At 39.3% G+C, this 21,686-nt stretch overlaps 1 protein-coding gene across 5 annotated transcripts in view; it reads left to right on the top strand.

The window, feature by feature from the left end:
* KIAA0930 overlaps positions 1-21,686 on the top strand; it is a 69,126-nt gene that overhangs the window by 23,032 nt on the left and 24,408 nt on the right. For 2 of the 5 annotated variants that reach the window (XM_082770355.1, XM_082770354.1), the window contains exon 2: positions 10,441-10,589. In XM_082770355.1, coding sequence (XP_082626481.1) covers positions 10,441-10,589 — 149 coding nt within the window. Of the gene's footprint in view, positions 1-8,338; positions 8,493-8,859; positions 9,045-10,440; positions 10,590-21,686 lie in introns of those variants that run through there. The other 3 variants (XM_082770357.1, XM_082770358.1, XM_082770356.1) reach the window with 3 other exon arrangements.

The raw sequence follows: 21,686 nt of genomic DNA, 5'->3' as shown, positions 1-21,686 counted from the left end.
ATAGTTTCCTGGGTCTGCCCTCCGGCCCTTCTTGTAGATGGGCGTCACATTTGCTAGCCACCAGTCGAGTGGGACCTCCCCTGATAGCCAGGACTGCTGATAAATGATGGAAAGTGGCTTGGCCAGCTCCTCTACCAGTTCTCTCAGTACCCTTGGGTAGATTCCATACAGCCCCATTGACTTGCAAGTGTTGTAGCATGTCGCCAACCATTTCCTCATGGATAGTGAGGGCCACATTCTGCTCCCCTTCTAGCAGCTTGGGGTACTGGGTATCCAGAGAGCAACTGGTCTTGCCGCTAAAGACTGAGGCAAATAAGGCTTTAAGCGCCTCAGCCTTTTCCTCATCTCTTGTCACTATGTTTCCCCCTGAATCCAGTAAAGGATGGAGATTCTCCTTAGTCCTCCTTTTTGTGTTAATGTATTTATAAAAACATTTTCTATTATCTTTAACAGCAGTAGCCAGGTTGAGCTCCAGATGAGCTTTGGCCTTTCTAATTTTGTCACTGCACAGCCTTGCAACATCCTGAGTGGCCTGCCCTCTTTTCCAAAGGTCATAAACCCTCTTTTTTCTCCTAAGCTCAAGCCACAATTCTCTGTTCAGCCAGGCCGGTCTTCTTCCCCGCTGGCTCATCTTTGGGCACGTGGGGACAGACTACTCCTGAGCCTTTAAGATTTCCTTCTTGAGGAGTGCCCAGCCTTCCTGGACTCCTCTGCTCTTCAGAACCGCCTCCCAAGGGACTCTACCAACCAGTGTCCTGAACAGCTCAAAGTCAGCTCTACAGAAGTCCAAGACTGGTCCCCCTCCTGACTTCACCAAGTACAGAGAACTCTACCATTTCTGCCCAAGACAGCTCCCAACTACATCTCCCACACATCTGTGAACAGAGGGTCTTTGTGAAGGTCTACTGGAGCACCTCCCCTGGTAGGCTCACTAACCAGCTGCATCAGGAAACTGTCTTCCATGCTCTCCAGAAACTTCCTAGAATGCTTCCCCTGAGCTGTATTGTATTCCCAGGATATGTCTGGGAAGTTGAAGTCTCCCACCTGAAACTAGATTGGTGTGGGCTTTCATTAGCATCAGGGAGCAAAGCTATAGTTGCTACCTTCAGTTAGCTCTTTGCTTTAAAACTAGCCTTTTTTTTTTTTCCCTGTAGTATGTGAATGTAAGGATTCATAAACACCCTGGCAGAAGAGGATTATGTTTTGCATCTCCTCATTTTTACTGCTTGCTATCTACGATTATTTTTAAAAGAAGAACATGTTTGCTGTAGGAGTTATTTCATAATTATTTTTTTTTTGCATTGCATCTTATAAAATATTCAAGACTTCTTAACACTAGTTTGACCTTGTGATGTAGGTATTTACTCTGTATTTATGACAAATCGCAGTCCATTTGAAATTCCTGTTTTGTAGATGGAGGAAATACATGAGATATATAATGCATTCAAAGGGTTATCTTTTGCACATTGTTAATAGTCTGCTACTATAATGTGTTCTTAAGTGACATTTATTATAAATCCCTATCTATTGGAATGGGACTAAAGTGTAGACCAAGTCAGGTAGTGATGGCAGCTTACAAAATGTTTTGTCATCTGTGGCTCTGTTTTGGCTCAGTAGATCTGTTAGCATTTCCAGTAACTTTATCATGATTTAGTCTTTCTTTTTCTTTCCAGATGGTTATGTTTGCATTTAAGACAAAAACCAAAAAAATGTTCATTTGTTTTTTGTGGAAAAATCTTTAAAATAAATTATGTTTAATGGAGAAATTCAGGGCTTTGGAAGAGGAAGAAAGTGTTTTCTTATTTCATGCGTAAATGTGTTCAGAGTTCAAATGGTCTTTTCCACTTAGACTCTTAGTTAGCTGTTTTGATATTCTTATTTTATGCTGTTGTATTTCTTACTCAGGGAAAAAAAATGGGGAATCTGAAATAAAGCCAAGGAATGGAGCAGAGGAAAATAAGATGTGTATAGTATTAATAATGATAATATATATTACAAAGTGACACTTAAAAGCCAAAGTCCTTTGGCTTCCCATGAAACTTGCACTTCAAGTGGTTGCAGTTGCTTGGAAATTGGATCTGGATTTCTAAGTTAGATGTGTTTAAACAAAAAAAAAGTTACTATTTCCTATAAGTGTATTTTGTTGCTTTTGAGTAGTCTAGTATGTACTTGTTTGTGTCAATATGTAAATAGTTGTCTGTCACAAAACCATCTGGAGAATATTTTGTCTGTACTCTAAAGTTTGTTTGTCTACAGTCATTGCCCTGGAAATTACATATTTACCACTAGCTACAGTAAATAGGGGCTGGTATTGCTAATCCATTTCTGTGATAATGCACAAGTTTCCTTTAAGCTGCAAGGAGAATTTTGACTTCTAGGAACATTTTGCTCTTTTGCAATGTGTTTTTCCAGAACCAGCAAAGTCAGCTTTTGAAATGATCAGTGTCACTCTTTCTAGTGTACCCTCATCAAGATCAGCTCACGTGTTATCAACTTAAAGAAGGAGGGAAAAAACAAGGAACTTTTAACAAGTGATAGATAGGTAGTCTGAGTTTCATCTCTCTCGATTCTGCTGGGTATTATGATAAAGTACATTTTGAGACATTGTAGTTATTCATGGATGACTTTGAATTGGGAAGGATATGCGCTCCTGATAACCTAGGGAAATACTGTGAAAGTTTAATTTGTGTGAATTATTTTCTCTCCTAGGCAGAAAGGAAGAGATTGTTCATGATGATCACAATGATGCTGCAATGTGAATATGCCACTTCAAATTTTTAGGGAGACATGGAGTTGGTTGTAGTTGACATGCATGCTGTGTTGAAGAAGGTACAATATCATGATTACAAAGATAAACTGTCTGTGAAGTGTCTGCTGTTTGGGTGTTTGGAAATCATGTTATGTTGAAACCAAAGCCTTTTATCATAACATTTATTGCACGGATCTACTCCACCCAGTGAAAGAGACAAAGGTTAGGTAACGGTATGGTTATTGTGCAGGGAATCTATACTTCCTAAAAACAATCTGCAACAAATGTCCCATGACACGGTGATGCATTAATCTGATTGTAGTACAGCTTCTGTGGATAGAAGAGAAAGCTTCAGAATCTAGATGAAGTCTGCATCTAATTATATGAATGAAAGTGTTGTATTAGGTTACAGTGGGATCTAAGAGGGGAAGAGCAAGTCAAGAGATCAAGATGTGTGAGGAGCAGCTGAGGCACAGAGCAGGCTGAGGGGAGGCCTCATGGCGGCCTCCAGCTCCCTCACGAGGGGAGCAGAGGGGCAGACGCTGAGCTCTGCTCTCTGGGGACAGCAACAGGACCTGAGAGAATGGCATGGAGCTCGGACAGGGGAGGGTCAGGCTGGGTGTTAGGGAAAGGTTCTGCACCCAGAGGGTGGCTGGGCACTGGGACAGGCTCCCCAGGGCAGTGGTCACGGCACCCAGCCTGACAGAGTTCAAGGAGTGTTTGGACAAGGTCTCTCAGACACAGGGTCTGGCTTTTAGGTCCTATGTGGAGCTGGGAATTGGCCTCCACAATCCTTGTGGGTCCCTTCCAAATGGGAATGTTCCAATTCTAAACAGTCAGGAGGAGCGTAGGCACAGAGAAGGGTCATCACTGTTGAATGTCAAATATGCTTTAAGGTTGTACTTTGATGCTTAGAATAAAAAGAGGTTTTATCCTGACGTTTTCCTTCCTTTTTTTTTTTTTTTTTTTTTTCCTCCAGGGTGAATTCCATCACTTTGCAAGCAGAGGATAGGATAGGCATGTGATGTGATTGGCAGACATTTCACCAATACAGACCATGAAGTTGTATTACTACAACCATGGCTTGACTTCAGAGTTCTAAAGCTCTGTGGTGTAGGAAGTAAGCTGTTACTGGGAGGGGCAAACGGTGTTTGATTTTTATAATATAATTGCATTTGTCCACTGTTGTTTTTGTTCTGTGTAATTTATATGTAGTCAGCTCTGAGCCATTTCTGTGCTTTAGGAAATAGAAGTTATCAATTAAAAGTGAGCACAGTTTCTCTCAATCTCAAGTGTTTTGGACCTATTATTCATGGAATTGTTCACAGACCTTCATGGAAGATTTTGTAGTCTGCTCCTGAGCATAATAATGTGTTTCTTCCCCTCTCCTCTCAAAGGACCAGGTTTGTATTTGATACAAGTAGCGGCTTCTGGCTCATGTTATTTTGGGCCTGTTGGTTAATTATTTGGTGACAGCAAGCTTTGAATTTGAGGTGTATGCTGAAACTTCATATTGATTCTGGCGATCATAGTGATGCCTAAAAAAGATCCTTAAAGAAGGTTGAGAAATGAGAGAGATGTGCTGTCATCTATTGGGAAATAAGTAAATATGGCACAGCAGCTATAAAAATAATTGATCTGTTCTTTCATGGCTTTTCAGTCTTGATGGCCTAATGCTTGAAGTTTAATTTTTTTTTGTCTCCTTTATAGATGCACTATGAAACCGAAGTTAAAACAAGTTTCACTGTAAGAAGTCTGTAATACATGTATACATGTGTGTGAGTTGGAAAGCATAAGAGAATATATTCCTTAAAAAGTGCTCAAAAAGTAATGGAAGAGTAGCAACATTTCCATTTGATTTAGACTATCTTCATTTCTGAACTAGCTTCCGTCTATCCTCCTTGTAAATTACTATCTGTTAGTAAAGAAGCATGGAGTGTATTATTTGTTACAGCTTTTTTTTTGTCTCTAATTATGTTCTGCTTCTCTTCTTTGTATGACCTTAATGCATGCGACATGGTTGGGTAGGGGAACAGTTATCTCCATTTTAGGATAAGGAAAGAGGAGTGCTGTGTCTGTGGCAGAGTCGTATGTTTAATCTATGGTGTCTGGCTTATCCCTATCACTGCTGTTACCATGATGCCTTCTTTTTCTAGCTAGAGTTCTGCCAGAAAAACTTATGTTGGAAGTATATATGTATTTTCTGACAGATTTAGGACTTATGTGCTTGCAGAAACATGCTTCTTACAGTGCTCTGTCATTACAGCTGGCATCAGTGGAAGTGCTTATTTCACAGCACAAGTATTTATGAGATATGAATGTGCTGCAAGGATTTGCTCTGGGGAGCTCTCAGTTGATAATATGCACTCTGCAGTGCCTGGTTGGGAATAGTGGGGTGGTGCTAGTGAACTGCAAGTTTGGTGAAGTCCATGTTTAAATAAGGCCAAACTCAAGGGTTTAACTGTTGGCATTTTATGTATGCATGGGGAGAAGGCTGAACTGATTTTGTAATGATCTAGCTAGCTGGAAACTGTCATGGGACAGGGGACACCCATTCTGATTTTATGCAGTTGTACTACAACTTTTTAATATCTTTAACTACATAACTTAATCTGTGAAGCACTTCTCATATTGTCCTTGCAGAATACTTGGCTAAACTCGGAACAAAATTGAATTACATACAGTGTGGATTGCTCAGAACTCGTTTGCTTTCTATTCTAGGGTTGCAAAGATTGTCATAAGCATTTAATTAACCCTTAAAAATCTAAGGATGCTCATTTTATAGATGTTGGTACTGTGACAGAATTGGATGAAACGAGTTTCACAATGTTTCACAGATAAGTGTAGTTCATGGCAGACGAGAGGAATAGTGTAGGAAACCCTGTCTAGCTGAAATAATTGTTTCTCTAATCTTTGAATGCTACATGATGAAAAAGATTAGCTACAAAATGTGATTTTTTTCCAGTTTCTTCAAAGCAAAGTAATATGCTGACACTTCTTTTTAATCCACTGTTGTTTTTTTTGAAAGCGTTAATTAAAAAAAATAAAAATCTAACTTATTATCTGGATCTGGAGTCAGCTCCTTGAAATTAATGCTCAATATAAAAATCTAATAGGTAGAAAGAAAGATTTATTTATTTCATAGCAGCTGGCATAAATCTTGTTGCTAATGAGGATAAAATCCATGTAAATGAATCATTACAGTAAATTGTTGTAATTAGGATTTATTCATTACAAAGGTCTCATAATTATATAATCAACTTTTAGTGTATTGAGATTTATACTCTTGACTCAATTCAATTTTATTCATTGAGAAGCAGAATTCACTGAGGGAGGAGTGTTTTCAGAGGCCGCCTGGCTACATGCTCTCAACTAGAGATGGAATTTTCAATCCTGTGCAGATACTATCTACTTCTTGTGTTGCAGAAGGCTTGAATTCTCTGGCAAAAATAAAACTGTTAGCATTTTGAAAAGACTCCCCAAATACTGAAGTCAAAGCCTCCAGGAATTTTAAGTGTTAGGTGTTTCATTAAGTGCCTGTCAGCTTAACAGTCCTGTGTGTGTGTACATGCACATCATCTGCTGAGAGCTGTGCAAACCAGTGGTGGACCGATGTGATAGAAAGTTACTGCCAACACAGGATTGTCTGGGCTATTTAAAACTGGACTCTTTTTGATCTCAGTCCTTGCCAAATGGTTAGGAGTAGTATCAGATATAACAGAGTTAAGGCCAGCAAACCAGCTGAGAGCTGAATACGCCCACTACTTTGGTGGATGTCCTGTACGGTGGCCAGAATCCCTCTGAGCCCTACCATCTCAAGCCCAGTTGAGGCTTCTCAACAGGGTACTGTGACAAAGTCTGAAAAATTAAGGCCTCTGCTTTCTCCTCTGTATTGAAAAGGAGAATTTTGCCTGCCTGGCCACTTCATTACCCAAAACAATTTTAAAAGCAGTGTCTAAGCATCTTCTTGGCAGAGTTGGAAGGCTTCAAGTGATACGCTGTAAATTAACAAAATATCTGTAACGGTATGCCTTGCTTTGAAGATCTAATAGTTGAAGACAAGATTGAATGGATCGATTGGATATGCCAGTTTCTGGCTTCAAATTGAAATTTATTTCTTGTTTTGTTTTGTTTTTTCCTCAGTTAAGCTTTAGGAAGTCTGGGTTGCAATTACAAATTTTCTTGCTTCCTTTTCAAAGTTATTGCCATTTAATAGTAGATTGTAAAGGCTAATTCTTCTTATATGCTGCTCCCCATCCTTCCTGCTTCTACTAAAATTTAATAAAAGCAGCTGTATTGCTGTGGTTTGGCTCTTTTTGGCTTCAAGAAAAGTCCTCTAGTCAACACTGTAAGAACAGCTAGAACATCCTCATGTCATTCTTAATTATACAGTAGTTCTGAAAATATCTCTGAAGTTTGGAGGACAACTTTATTCTGATCTGTTGCAGGTAGGGTTTTGAATCGATGGCTGTCCAACATTGCTGTAAGGTCTGTCAGTTTTTTCCCCTGCATTATGCTGCAGTGCAGAAGTAGCTGCATTACTGCAGCACTTCTGTCCCCTGGTTTTCTGTTTAGACTAATGATAGATAAATGCATTGAATTAGTTTGTCCTGTGTTCTTCAGCAAGGGCAGGAGTGTGTAAAAAGTCCTGGTATCTTCCTCTGTTCCACCATTCTCCTGCACATATTAATGGGCTGTTATAAGCATCCATAAATCATTCAGAAAGAACATATTAACTCTTGTATGTTATTGTGTAAAGCATTTAGCACCTTGTGTGACAGCTTCTCAGAATTTTGCAGGTACAACCAGAATCTAAAAATGATTCAGCCCTCATTTATAACCCTGGATTTAGTTAACTTGTTGATTTTTCTTCTCTAAGGGAAAAATAAATATTTCCCACTGATAAAAAAACAAACAAACAAAAAACCACTTTTCTATAAAAATTTAGGAGTGCCTTGCCTAGGCATATTTTGTTTGTCTGTGACACAAAACTAAAGTATGCTTCTGAACACTAAGACTTTTTCAGAGATGATTCTTAAAATCCATGGATGCTTTTTTTTTTCTTTTGATTTTCTTAAAACTCCATGTGAATTCAGGGCAAACATCTTTCCCCATTGCTTCATCTCCCTGCTCTGCCTCCCATCCCCCTAATTTAAATAAGGCTGGGAATTTAGTTACTCGAAACCCTTGAGATTTAATAAGTTTCTTTGAGACTGTTAATGAATCATGATGAATGCATGCCCTATTTCCTACTCTTTGCAAAATATAGAGGTAGGACTGGGTCATGATGTCCTCTGGTGTCACTAGTACAGCCTTCTTAAATGAGTCAAGCTCTTTTTCCAGCTGTAGGGATTTTTGCCTTCACTATTCCTACTTAAGAGGTTGTTCCTGAACCTTATGGCTTGAATGCTTTAGAATCTATTTCTCATTTCTAGCTTACATATGGGTGGATGGGTACTTCAGACCAATTCATTCCTGTGTCGGCAGTACATCTTTAAATCTGAGTAGCTCTTCTCTCTTCCTGGTGTTTATCAGTGAATATACTGACTGATGATAATCTTGTCTTTTTCAGCCTTTTTCTGGGAGTCTGAACACATTTGATTCTCCTCTTGTGCTGTAGGCTTACAAATATAACTTTGCCATACAGTCCTGTTCACTTGTGCCCAAGGGAGGGCTTCAGATGGAGAAGGAGCACAGCATCCTGGATCTGATCTCTCCAGTGTTTGGTTCTCTTTCCCTGCTGGTAAAAATAGAACTTATATACAGTGCAGATTTTATTCACAATTGCACATCATGTTCTGTGCTTGCTTAACTAATCACAAAGACTTCAGCACAGCTATGCAAATAAAGCGATTGCAGCTTGCCTTGAAATTAACGTGCACTGGAAACTCTCAATCTTGTCCTCTTCCTCTTCTCTCACAGCTTTTTCATTACTGTTTTTTCCCAGATACAGTAAACTATATGCATGTTTTCAAATACCATCCTTTTATTCTGTGTATGTTCTATCGGTGGAATTTCATTTTGTTTTCAGTATTGCTTTTGGATTTAGCTGGAAAGACATAACATTTTTATTTCAATTGCCCATTTGTCTGCTAAAAAAATTTTGAAAGTCTAACCTCCTGCCCACCACAGTAATTAAAGATTGGAAGAAAGATTTGGCTTGCAAATATTGCACACATAATGAAGTAGGAAAATGTGCTGAGTTACACTTGTGGATTAGAAGAGCGATTGATTTCATTCATAAAGCCCTGAAGTTGGCCACCATTATCTAAGAAAAATCGTGTTCATTGCTATGGTATGTAAACTTTCTTTGCTATTTACTGGGAAATCTTCTAAAGCTTAATTCAGATACCACCATAAATAAATGTCACTTATTCAAGACTTGTCTCCCTGCAGAAATACTTAATATGCTCAGTGTACCGCTGAGAGGGAAACAGACGGGAATAGCAGCCGAGGGTTGGGGAGTGACACACGTGTACAAATCTAGCAGCCAGCATATAGCTTTGAGGGAAATAAGCCACTGTAAAGGATATCTGGTCTGGAGGCTGTGCTGGCAGCTGCACGTGTACACACACACATGCCTGTCTTGTACGTATCCCTGCCATCCATCATGCATTTCAGCTTTTTACTGTTTCTCAGCAATGTAGGTTTTTTAGTGTCATTCTCCTCACAGATTTCAAAACAGGTAGCCAGCACCTAACAGCTATAGTTATCTGTTAGCAGGGCTGCAGGGGAGGGGATGCAGTGACTCCATGAAGAAGCCTCCAGCAGGACTGAGGAGCACTGGAGAATTTCAGCTCCCATGTCACCAGGAGCAGTACTGGCTTCTCTGCTTGTCTGCGTAACTTACGGACTTAAATTGGCATTTTAGCATGGAAAACATGCAGCATCTTTTCTGTTTTTATTATAGTTAACTATGCTGAAGAGTTTCACAAAATGTGATGTTGCCTCTACTGTGCTTCCTTTTCCTGCTGAGAGATCAGTGCCATGCCATTGCTGATGCTGTTGTACTTTGTCTCCCGCCTTGAGCAAGACTTAATTGCATCTTCCTTTCTCATTTTTCCCCTTCTTTTCTTTAATTGGGATTCACGACTACAAAATGCTTTACTTTGTTGAGGAAGATCTGGGCTTTGTTTCTAGTCAGAGGGTGAGTTACAGTAGCTCCTGCACAGGTACATTCTTGTTTCTATGCATTGGTTTAAGAAAGGTAGCAGCTGCTAGTTTCTGAAGGACTGTCAGTACTTCCAAGAGTGTACGACAAACCTGTTGGCAGCTGAGGGGTTCATGTCATTAACTGGAGCATATGTTGGCACAACATGCCTTTGGGACTATTCCTTGAATGCATCTCTGACAAACTCTGACCCAATTTATTGATCCAATCTGAGTGACACAGGCATAAGCAGGATATATTCATCGGCCCTGATCTGTTTTTGTTATGCAGGGGAGCAGATTGGTTGGACGAAGGCAATTTTGGTTGACAGTGGCCAAAGATGGGTTCTGCATTCATGCCAAATGGTGGCTGTGCTATACAACTTAGAAGATCTTACTTACCATGAGCTGTACAAGAATGTTTCTCCTGTGGTTGGGATTGACTGCACCCTTGCAAAGACATTGTGTGTCGTATTAGGCACAGTCAAATGTGACATGGTAGTTCCATGACTCTTATTTCTCCTTTCTTTTATGCTTCTTAGGGTGTTTCAAAGATGATCGTATTGTGTTCTGGACTTGGATGTTTTCAACATATTTTATGGAGAAATGGGCCCCCCGGCAAGATGATATGCTCTTCTATGTCCGTCGAAAACTGTCCTATGTCAGTGGGGATAGTACAGAGGGGAAAAAGGTGAGTGAGTAATTAAATATTTTAATCTGGGAAATTTAATGGAATGTGGGGTTTGGTGTTTTGGAGTACCTACCACATCTGAAGAATTGCAAACTGATGATGAGGAACCTCCAGATCTGCCCACCATGAGACATAGGGAAATACTGTGGTTAACAGTGAACATCTGCAGCAGTTTAAGTGAGCTTCACTATCACAGACTTGGTGAGATAAATGAGTTTGCACATTTTTGGAAGCTTTTATGATGGTCTCCATCATAAAAGGAAAAGGAGGGCATCCACACTGATTTTTGTTTCCCTTTTCATTAATAATACTTTATAAATGAAGAGTTTAAATCTATAGAAAGGGGGAGAAAAAGGAGGAGGAAGATGGTTACTAAAGTGTTTCTAGAAAAAGGCTTCCTAAGATATTGGAGTGTTTGAAATAAACAGTTACTAAGTACTCGGTAGCAGAATACAAGCAGACTCCTAGAACTGGGATGCAGTAGTGACAAACAGTGGAGAAAATACTGTACTTTCACATATATAAAACTACATTTAAGACAATTTGCGCTACTATAGAAGTACTGTTTCCTGAAAGCATGTAATCGGGTATTATACATGGGTATTTTTCGGTTAAAGATTAGAGAAACTTCTCAGCACGCTGTGGCAGTTTTCGCTTTAGTTGGGGGAAACAGAACCAAGAGAAATTTATAATTTTATTGGGAATAAAGCAGATGACTGTAGAGGATTGAAAGAAGGAAGTTAATTGGGGTTAAGTTAAGAGTCTGGGGTTAAGTTCCTGACATATGTAAATAGTGCATACTGATGTTGAGTCACAGATATATGTGTGAGTTACTTGTTTTTTTTCTTAAACTGGGTATACCCAAGTTCTTGAGGTCAAAATTTGACCATACAAGGAACTGTAATTGTCAACTCCCTTGAAAACAGGATTCTAAAAGACTTTCCAAAGGTTTTGTTGGAGAGACGGGAAATAGACAGGATTATCTTCTCTTTACCCCACTTCCCCACGTTTGGTCATGGCAGCCAGTAAGGAGAAGATGGTAAAATATCGATCTTTTGCTGTCAGATTGGTGGTTTAGTAGTCCTCAGCTACAAATTCAGGATAGCACACTTGCACCTTTAAGACTTTTGCAGGAAACTTTGATCCTAAGTTGTGACTTAGGATGACATGTCATGACAAAGGAACCCATCTAAGGAATGACTACAAATTCCTGTTTCACATCAAACAACATTGTGGCGTTATTTAGCCTAATAAAAGCATGGATCATTTAACCTCTTGTTCTTCCCAACAAGAAAGGCAAACCTCAGAGGAAACCTGATTGCTTAAAATTCATTCTCAGACCCCTGATCAATCTCTGTTCAGCTTATTAATCAATTTAAAGTGTTTGAACCTCCTTTGGAGAGATGAAAGTGAAATAACCCTTGCATTTGCTCTGAGCTTTATTTAAGCCTCATAAATAATTTTGATTTGTGAGTTTTTTCGTAAGTGGTGGTTATTAGAGAATCGGCGTTAGTGAATTGCTTGCCATAACAACTGACTTGGGGAGCATGCATTATAGCACATAGTGTTTTGTATATCTCCCTTGACTGTTTGCATTTTGCTCAGCTTCTGAGAAATGAGCCTTTCCTGTGACTCTGAAGTACTTTACTTCAATCTGAAGTTCTGAAGTTCGTGAAACTTCAGTTCTGTGGTTCTTTGATATTTGTGTAGCTCTCCTTCTGTTTTATTTTAACTGACTGCTCTGCAGCTCCAGCTGCTCTTGTATCTGATTTTTGTGCCTGTTCTGTGCAGTGAGACACTACACTGGACTACCCCTGTTTTTTGAATTATAACTAGACAGATTTTTATTTCACTTTATAGTTTTGTCAGCTCTTTCTTGTAAGATGGGTATCAAAACACCAAAGTTATATCATTAAAAGGAGGAAAAAGCCAGAGAACAATTGTTTTTTAGAATCTCAAAAAGAACTTCCAAGTATCCCTGCCACCCACCAGACTGTGTGCTCTCATTTACATCCCCAGAGATAGACTGGCAAAGTGGAGAATGGGAGAAGTTTGAGGTTGCTTGTGACCTTGAAGAGGTACAACAAGAGCTACACCATGGCCTACCCCTTGTGTTGAGATGGTATTGAACTGTCAGTGGTGATCACCATCAGTGGAGATGATTTCTCCACTGGCTGCGCAGAAGCCTGACTGTTAGGTATTTGTAGAATTTGGTCTATGTAGCTTCAGCATAGAGTAAAGACGGTTCATTTTATTTTTTTTCTGTAGACATGTATTTGCTCTTCGTTTGCCTGGCTACTGTAGATTTTGACTGAAGAATGCTGGTAGAGAGACATGAGGTGAATCATTGTCCTGTGATATCTCAGTATTAGTTTACATTCATAAAAATAAGACCTGCAGAGCTTTGAGAACAGTAGTCTCTTGTAGGACTGATAACAATGACAGTGAAAACAAACTGAGAGAAGGGCTGTTTGAACACCAATAGTGATGTTTGGTTTCTGACGTAAGCTCACACATCATGTTCATATTATACACTATGGTGTGATGATTCACATCAACAAGAAACAAGTGTTGATTTATTACACTCTTGACGATTTTGATGTCCATCCCATATGATTTAAGTCATCCATCCTTGTGCTTTTTTCCCCTATGCTTATTGGAACGGGAGAGCATCAGCAATAACATTTGAATTAAAATGTAGCAGAGAATAAGCAGAGAAAAACTATTAGGAGCAAGATTAGTGAGAGGCTTGGTTCAATTTTAAGGCTGAATGAGAAGGGCTTTGAATTCAGCTTGAGTAGTGACAACAGCTTGAAGTAACACAACTCATAATCAGTAGATGATGATAAGCTTTCCTATCATCTGAAATTTCATTTTAAAGAGCCTTTTAAATGACCTGTTTCATAGGCTCCTTAGTGTAAGAGTCCTTACATTTCCACTTCAATTTCCAAGTTGTGTATATCTAGGTGAAACAGCAATTAAGCCCTTAATATGGTTTATGCCATATCTAATTCTAGGTTACATCCATTACAGACTCCTGGATCCCAGAGAAGTACCCTTTTTTTTCCTTGGCATTTTCCAGTAACAGTCCTGCAGTATTTCTTGCCAAGTTTAGAAGATAATTTTTCTCTCTGTTTTTAAGCAAAATCACAGACCCTATATGTCAGGATTGGTGAAGGCAGAGCAATGTGGAGCATAGTTCTTAGTTAATAGCACATAAAAAGCCTATTAAGTAAAAATTAGAAAAATCTTTTTTGCTGCTGCCTCACACACTAGCTGATATGACTGACTGGAAAATGCAGGCCCTGATCCTCACTTACAAAGGGTTCTGTACATTACCAAAAGCCACAGCTTTAAGAGATGAAAGCAGTTGGACTTGGGATTCTGATTTTAAAATGGCATTAGATCAAGATGTAATATCTCTGCCTCTTCCCCATGCAATAAAGGGTTATGCTTTGTTACAGTTGCAAACTTCTGATCTTTCTGTAGAAAGAAGCTTTACTTTCCCATGGGGATTAAGAAAAATCGTAGTATGTTCTTAACAGAGGCAACGGCTGAGTAGGGGTTTTTCTCAGAGTGATGCATCAGCAGAGCTAGTTTGTAGTAGTGCCTTCAGTCTGGCATCTTGCTTTGTCACATGACAAGGGTACTGTATTACAGTGCAAAGTTATAAAAAAATGTATGCAGGACACTGTCAGTATATGTTCTGAGTGTGCCTGGATTTTAGAGTAGATCCTGTTTTCTTCAGTGTCCTGTAAATATGGAGGAGTGAAGTTGCTGCCAAATACACGTGGTAATCATTCAGGCTGCTGAATCTTCACAGAGCTTAAGCTACTGATGTTGTGGCTGCAGCTTCAGAAACGGAAGTGAGCAGGAGCAATGTTTAAATGTTTGTGTGCATCTGGACCTCTGACACAAAAAATACTGGCTGTGTTGGGAGACCGGTGAGTTTCTGAAACTAAATGGCTTTAGGCACATGACTCCCACTGAAATTCACAGCATTTCTTAGCTGCATCTCTAATTCACTTTAACCATCTGTCTGGCTGGAAGATTCAACAATCTGAACTGAGCACCCAGCAGAAATGAAAGGTTTTAAAAAATCTCCTGTTCCTGTCCCTATTGTACCTCTCAGACCAGTGCTTTGTGAACACTGTAAGCAAATAGGATGTCACCTGAAAAGCTACTTGATACAGTTTGTGGCTGGTCCACATCACCATTTGAATACAAAACAGGAAAGCAAATGGCCAAATTCTGCATTTTATTTGCCAATAAATTCTCTTCTCGTGCATGGATAGTATGCAGGTACAAACAATGATTATGACGTGCAAGTCGATACAGAGAGACAACTGTTCTGCCTCAGCTCCTTTCTAAGCTCTTGGAGGTGTTGCAGTGAGTAGGAACAGTGGCTTCTGCAGAAAAGGAGAACGTAAACATACTGCTCTCATTTTGAAACATGAAAAAGGAACACTGGTGTTACAGGGTTGATACTACAATTTTCTGTAAGGGACTCAATGTCTGAAATGCAAAGATCTGGCTTTTCTTGTACAACTAAGTCTCCCCAATCCCTGTGTTTTGCTAATGTTTGATTATATAAATACACGAACATAAAGGAGTTGCTATTTGCTAGTCTCTGCTCATATTACATTTTTTTGAAGACCATCTCCATCCATATCCTGTGTGTGATATGACAGGCTGCTTGGCAAAAAACAAAAATAATATCACGATGAGTGTAATGACATTTTTCCTGTGCAAACTGGATCCAGCTGTCTGTGACCTAGGACATGCATGTGACATTTCGGGCAGGCTAATGAGCATTAGGCTTGGAGATGCTTTCACTTTGTCCTTTTTCCTGAGTCAGTTTGTGTCTGAGACAAAGCAAGAAATACCTTCCTGGTATCACAGTCAGTAAACTCCCAACTCAGAAATGGGGTGTGGTCTGCAGGGACATTTCTGGTGAATTGCTTTTCCATTGATTCATGTATCTGAAGAACTCTTCATAACAATGCAAATTGGGTGACAAGAAAGCAAGGATCAGAGGTTAATTTAATATGAATTACACTGAAATTGTGGCAATGCTGAGTCTTGTGGCTGAGAAGGTTCTCTCTGTGTGACAAGGAGAAATTTAATCAGGAAGAACAGAAGTCTAGACCCAGTTTCCCCAACTGATAATATGGTAATGAGTGTCACAAAAGCAGCATACTTGATGCACCAGGGGTCTGAGGGACAGATGAACACTGCTAGGCTGGGCTGCTCACCCTGAAAAAGGTACAAGTGTCTGCTTGGAGCTCCCTGAAAGCCTCATCAGGCTACTTCTTCAGCAGAGCACTTAGTGTGTTTGACTTAACTGTGTTTGTGGGTTACACAGTCCATGTTGGCTTGCTCATGAGAGGTGTGAAAATGTCTGGTTTTGGTGTTCACACTTGTATTAATGTGCAATTGAACTGAAGGTCTGGAATATCATAATCGAGTCTCTAATGACACTAGTCATTAGACTAGTATGTCTACTCTACCATTTTTCATCTATTTTCTCTTCAGTAACCCAGTTTATACATTTCCACATCCAGCTGAGATGGTTTGAAATGCAATGATTTATTAACATTCTGTAATCTTCCTTCTCCTGCATCTTTGCTGCCTCAGTTAATGATGAAGCATGTCTCCTCTTGTTTTGCTGACTGTATTCTGCATTGGCTCACCATGTGTTGCTTCAGGCACTCATGCTTTTCTGTAGAGGACTTCAGAAAGGCTGGCAAATAGAGTAATAAGATGGCAATGAGCAAACTGTTGCATTTGAAAATATCAGTTACTCCATAGTCTTGGGCCACAGTTGATAATGCTTAAATAGTCATGCTTAAACTAGTCTTTCAGTTCGTGAATGTTCATTTAGCAGATTTATAAAATGTTCAAGCCTGGGAATGAAAGTTGATGCAATTCACAGAGTCTGAATGTCAGGTAGCAGCTAGGATTATTGTGTCATTATCTGAAATGTAACGATTTCTTGCCTTTCTGATTCTAGTCAGTGTGTTTTAAATTCCAGCCTTGACTTGCTTAGGAACAGTTGCAATGGCTTTCTTGGTGCCTAAGCTATGCAGGGGAAATACATTTTCTGCACTCTGTGTGTCTCATGATTTTCAGGTTGTTGTTTTCCCCTCATTTGTTTGATAGACATAATCAAACATTCAGACTGTTCCGGTAATTTGAACACCTTCCAGTTTTTATTTTTGGATCTATTATATATATTTTTAATATATATAACAATATACATATATGCTTAGTTCTGTCTATACCTCTTTCAGATATATTTATAACACCTTTGCTATTACTGGGATTGCAAAGACAGAAATGGACTTTGATTTTTTTACAGGAATCATGCTTGGTTGAAGTCAACTTTCAGGTGTGTGTGTCCCATTAGCTGTTTTCAGTCTCATAATTTACTCATTCTTACTACTGCTTCAAATTAAGCTTCTTCATATTCACTATAGAGATAATAGAAACACTAAGGTATATAGGCTTGTTAAGTCCTTATTTTCTGATTATGACTTGCCAATCTAGAATCTCTTGTGCTTATTGAAAATGAGAAAATGGAATACATTTGGTAGGAATTCCTTGTGATTAAGAATTACTTGTTACAAGAGCTATAATCAATTTTAAGGTGTTTTCTTTAGTATCGAGACATAAACTTATGTAAGAATCAAAAAAGGAAACAAGAATATATTTAGAAAACTAAATAGTTTTCTCTGTGCCTTTTGCTCTCATCTCATCAGAAATAAGTGAGATCTGACTTTAAGGTTTGCCATTCAGTTCGGAAACAGTCATGGAACAAATTCAGTTCCTCCCCCAGGAGCGCAGTTACTTGGAAAGTGATGATGCCAACAAGTCAAAGTGGGGTGATGTTCACGACTGTGCATTATACTTTCTGAAAGGGGTTGGAATAAAGAGCAATGTAATAAAACTTGAATTTCAGGGGTCAGGACTCCACAAATCAGAACATTTCTCATTTTAAGATAAACTAAGATGTTGACTTTAGGGCTGCCGTGTGCCATTAAGCTGTCATCTGCAATCAGATCAATAAATGATGGGAGAACAATTAGGTTCTAGGGAATTACAGCAGCACTGAAACCCGTGTAAGTAGTGAGAACAGCTTTGCAGAACTGAGTATCAAGAAGAAAGGAAATGTGAGGGGAATAAAGGCTGCATGTAAGTTGACTTTGCTGTTTTCAAGCTTGGACTGACACTGAGGTTGCTCGGTGAAGAGTGACTATGATGAGTCAACCAACATGTAGGTACAGTTTCCTTTTTGTTATCCTCCAGCCTCAGCCTTTCTGTGCCACTGCAGGTTAGTCAGTGGAAGGTACAAGAGGGTTTTGTAATGAGATGGTGCAAGAATAGGTTTTAGCATATCTTGCTCAGAGCTTTGTTTGTGGAACCATTCTGAACAGAAATACTAGAAATCTTATTGTTCAGATGATTTCAAAGGGGACAAAACAGGAGGCAGAAGAAGCATTCCTCTCCTTAGGAATGAAGTTAGGATAAACCCACGATGGGTTTATACCCTGACTTCCGTTTATTCAGCACTATAGTCAAAAGACCAATGGGGTAGGGTGCAGAGCTCAGCTTTGCTGGCAATAACAGTTGTGTGAGGCTTTCTCCCTGAAAAAGTCTTGGTTAGCCCAAGAAAAGGTTCCTAAGCCATCTAGTTCATAGTTATGGTGTTCCAGGGAGGATTTCCCAAATGCATCTGTCCGGTTTTCTAATTGCAAGTGGAACCTTTAAGTGACATCAAAATATAAATTCATTTTACAATGCAATATTTTACTAACCTTTATTTTTGTACCAAACAGAAACTTCTTATACAATCAAATGTTTTCTTTCTAGCTTCCCCAGCACTTACTACCTTCTTTGTAATCCTTACTGTTGCTTTATATATTCCTTATATGAAGGGTAATAAATTTTGTGAGGTTTGCAGCTTTTAGTGACATGACTGCAAATAGGACAATAAATCTAGCAAATAAATTTGGTCCTAAAGAAAAGACCCTGTGTGGTGAATCTTTGTATTAATGAATGTTATATGTAGTTATTCCTCTTTGGAATCTGATTAGTTACAGTGCCTTGCCTGTTTTTTTAAAACATTACAATCTAAACTAGCGTAGAGACAACGGTGTTAAATACACCGTGAAGCATGTGGATAGACATTACAAATACTTGGAAAAATCTGAGGTGAAGTCCCAGATCCTCTGAAGTTAATGAGAATTCTGGAGAATTTTGCCTTTTTTTCCTTGCCTCTTTTTTTTTTTTTTTTTTTTTTTTTTTCTTTTCTTTTCTTTTAACTTCAGTGGGTGAGAATTTCATTCCCATTAAATATAAAGTTCTAAAATAAACTGGTCGGTGAGCTGCAGAATTATATAGCTGGGTCACCATATATTTGGTGTCAAAAAAATCCTCCTCAGCTGCACTTGTTTCTCCTCTTGTCCCTTCCCTGGGCCCCTCCAGTCTCCAGAGTAGAGTTGATCTCTGCCCCCAGCATCCCACCAGCAAGGTCCCCTGCCTCTTACCTGTGTATGTCCTTTTTCTATATGTTTTTCTTGGTTGCTACCAGAGCAAAAGGTAGTCTTCACCTTTTCTTGGTGGTTCACAGCAAATGGCTGCCAAAAAGTTAGAAAAAGACTGAGTTTCCCTGGCCCTTCTGCACCAATACTAAAAACATGGGGTTATCTCACTGCTGATTGTTGTGATGAGATAATCCTTGAGACCTCTGTCAAATTTGTTTGAAGTTGGCCAATCATTTGAAAGATGGGTGGGAGTAGGAAGGAAGTTGATGTGTTCTGCAAGTCCCATCTCCTTAAACTAAATGTTGAATTTTTTCCACCCATTATATGCAGTATTATATCAGTAACCCTACACCTTTTTATGCATGTAGCTAGTTTGCTCTAAGATGGAATCTGTCGGGTGATCCCACGTTCACATGAGGTGATTGCTGTTATCCTGAAGTCCTAAATACATGCAAGAAAATTAAAGGGAGAGGATGTTCTGCAAGAAGTTCAACTGCTTGTTCAAGGCAGCAGAGCTTCTTCAGGACAGGAAATACAGGAGCTATTCTTGCAATATAGTCTGAATGACTTTGACATGAGTGGGTCTCCCATTTACAGATAAATGTACCAAAACATTGTTTGTTTACATTCCAATTTTAAAAGCATGTAAATTGGTAGCCCACTTTGAACCCTATGCTCCTGATGAGTACAGGCTGGAGTAGGAATGGTGTCTGTGACAGCAGCACCTTTTGTCTGTCATCAGCCAGTCTGCAACTTGTGTGATGAAAGAGAAGGGCAATCCACTGCTGCTCTAAGGTTCTTATTCCATCTGCAAACACCCTCCCATGTCTTTGCCTATGAATTCAGGTAGCATTTATTTGAAGTAAATCAACCAAGTTGATGATAAAGCTAAATGTCAACACAGTGTTGTCAGAGGAAGGTCATAAATCTTGTCCTTTGGGATGATGTGGGCTGCAAAGTTTCTCACTTGCAGGTCATGAGTGAGTAGGAGAGGTTAATCACTCAATGTTTCTCATGCCAACAAATGGAAGAGAGAGTCCAAAGCCATGAACAGATTCTCTGGGGTAATCACAGAAAGATGAGAAACTGATGTTGGCATGCAACTTGTCCCATTTGGACATATGAAGGAACTTCTGAAAGATACTGGAGACTGAAATACCTTTTTGCTGTTCTGATTTATCTAGATACAGTGGCAAGTAAAGTCAGCTTTTTAGATTGTTTACTGTTCTTTCTTGAAGCCGTTGATACGGCTTTTGATTATACCGAAATGGTTATGGCAAGACAATTCTAAGTAACATTGCAACAAGTTTTGTTTTGTTTTAATTTGATTTTTTCTGTCTGTAGCTGAACTTTGTCTCTTGCACAAAACTGTACGTAGTTCCTTTATTGCAGTGGGCTTTGTTTCAGCTTTACAGCCACGGTGCCTGTCTAGTTGTCATAGGTACTGGACTATGCTGCCTTTTATGTGGGCTCCAGAATGTGTTCTAGGAGTAGCAGGTACTAATTGTAAAAAATTAATAGTATTTGGGAAAAGGGAATTGGAATTTTGTGTTGGAGGACTTTTTCTTACCATTGTCCTGTGGAGTTAGTGCCAATGAAAATTACAGTAGCCAATAATCCTAAAGACTATATTATATCTGAAAAAAATCTTTTTCTTTTTAGTACAATTGCATTGTTAAATACACTTGTCCCCTTTTAAATATTATTTTGAATATGAATATTTTAGGCAAGTCTAATAATGTAATCTGTTACTAATGTTGTTGTCCCTTCTGCAGCGTCTCTATATGACAGGACTAGGGATGCACCATTCCCACAGGGCTTCTCTGTATGCTCCAGAAAATGCCTGACTTCTTTGATTTTCTTCCCATTTAACAGAGACGGGTCTGTCGGTGCCGAGCAGATGAGTGAGCAGATGGATTTTCATGGGTGACTAGTTCAGATCAGTTCATGCTGTCTTATTGGGTATATATTCCACAACGATGCTTGGCAGCCTGATACAAAACACATAAACTGCCTCATATACATGTCTGTATTACTACAACTAATTGCTTGGTAAATAGGTAAGAAGCCAAAGTCTTTGGAGGTTGGAGTAGACCTTGCCACAGTCGGAGATTTCGTGTTCTACAAAAATCCCATATTTCTGTGCCAAAGAGTCCCAGAAGCTCCCATCATTCTACTACTGTCATTTCCCTTCAAATTGTACCATGTTGTTGATTTGTTATAGTGCGTGGGCAAAGAAGCCAAAGAGTGACCTGTATCTTTGTGCTTTGAAGGTGAGGAATTTTTGCCCAAAGAGGCAAACACTGCTGTAAAGGCAACTCCAGATGCTAGAGAAAGTTTGCATACACTTTGAAAGATTTTTGGCAGGTCGGCTTCTGTGCAGCCAGCCTTGGGTCTGATGAGGAAGAGATAAAGCCAGAGCCACTGCAAGATTTTGGCATTGTCACACAGATCTGTGTTGCCACTGGGTTTCAGGTAACAGTCTCATCTCCCATGTTGTTTTTATCTGTGTGAATTACTTCCACTCCCTTCCCAAGAGCCAGATGAGCTG

This window comes from Aythya marila, assembly GCF_965140915.1.
Source record: "Aythya marila genome assembly, chromosome: 1".
Taxonomy (NCBI): Eukaryota; Metazoa; Chordata; class Aves; order Anseriformes; family Anatidae; genus Aythya; species Aythya marila.
This window is presented reverse-complemented; position numbering and strand designations above follow the sequence as displayed.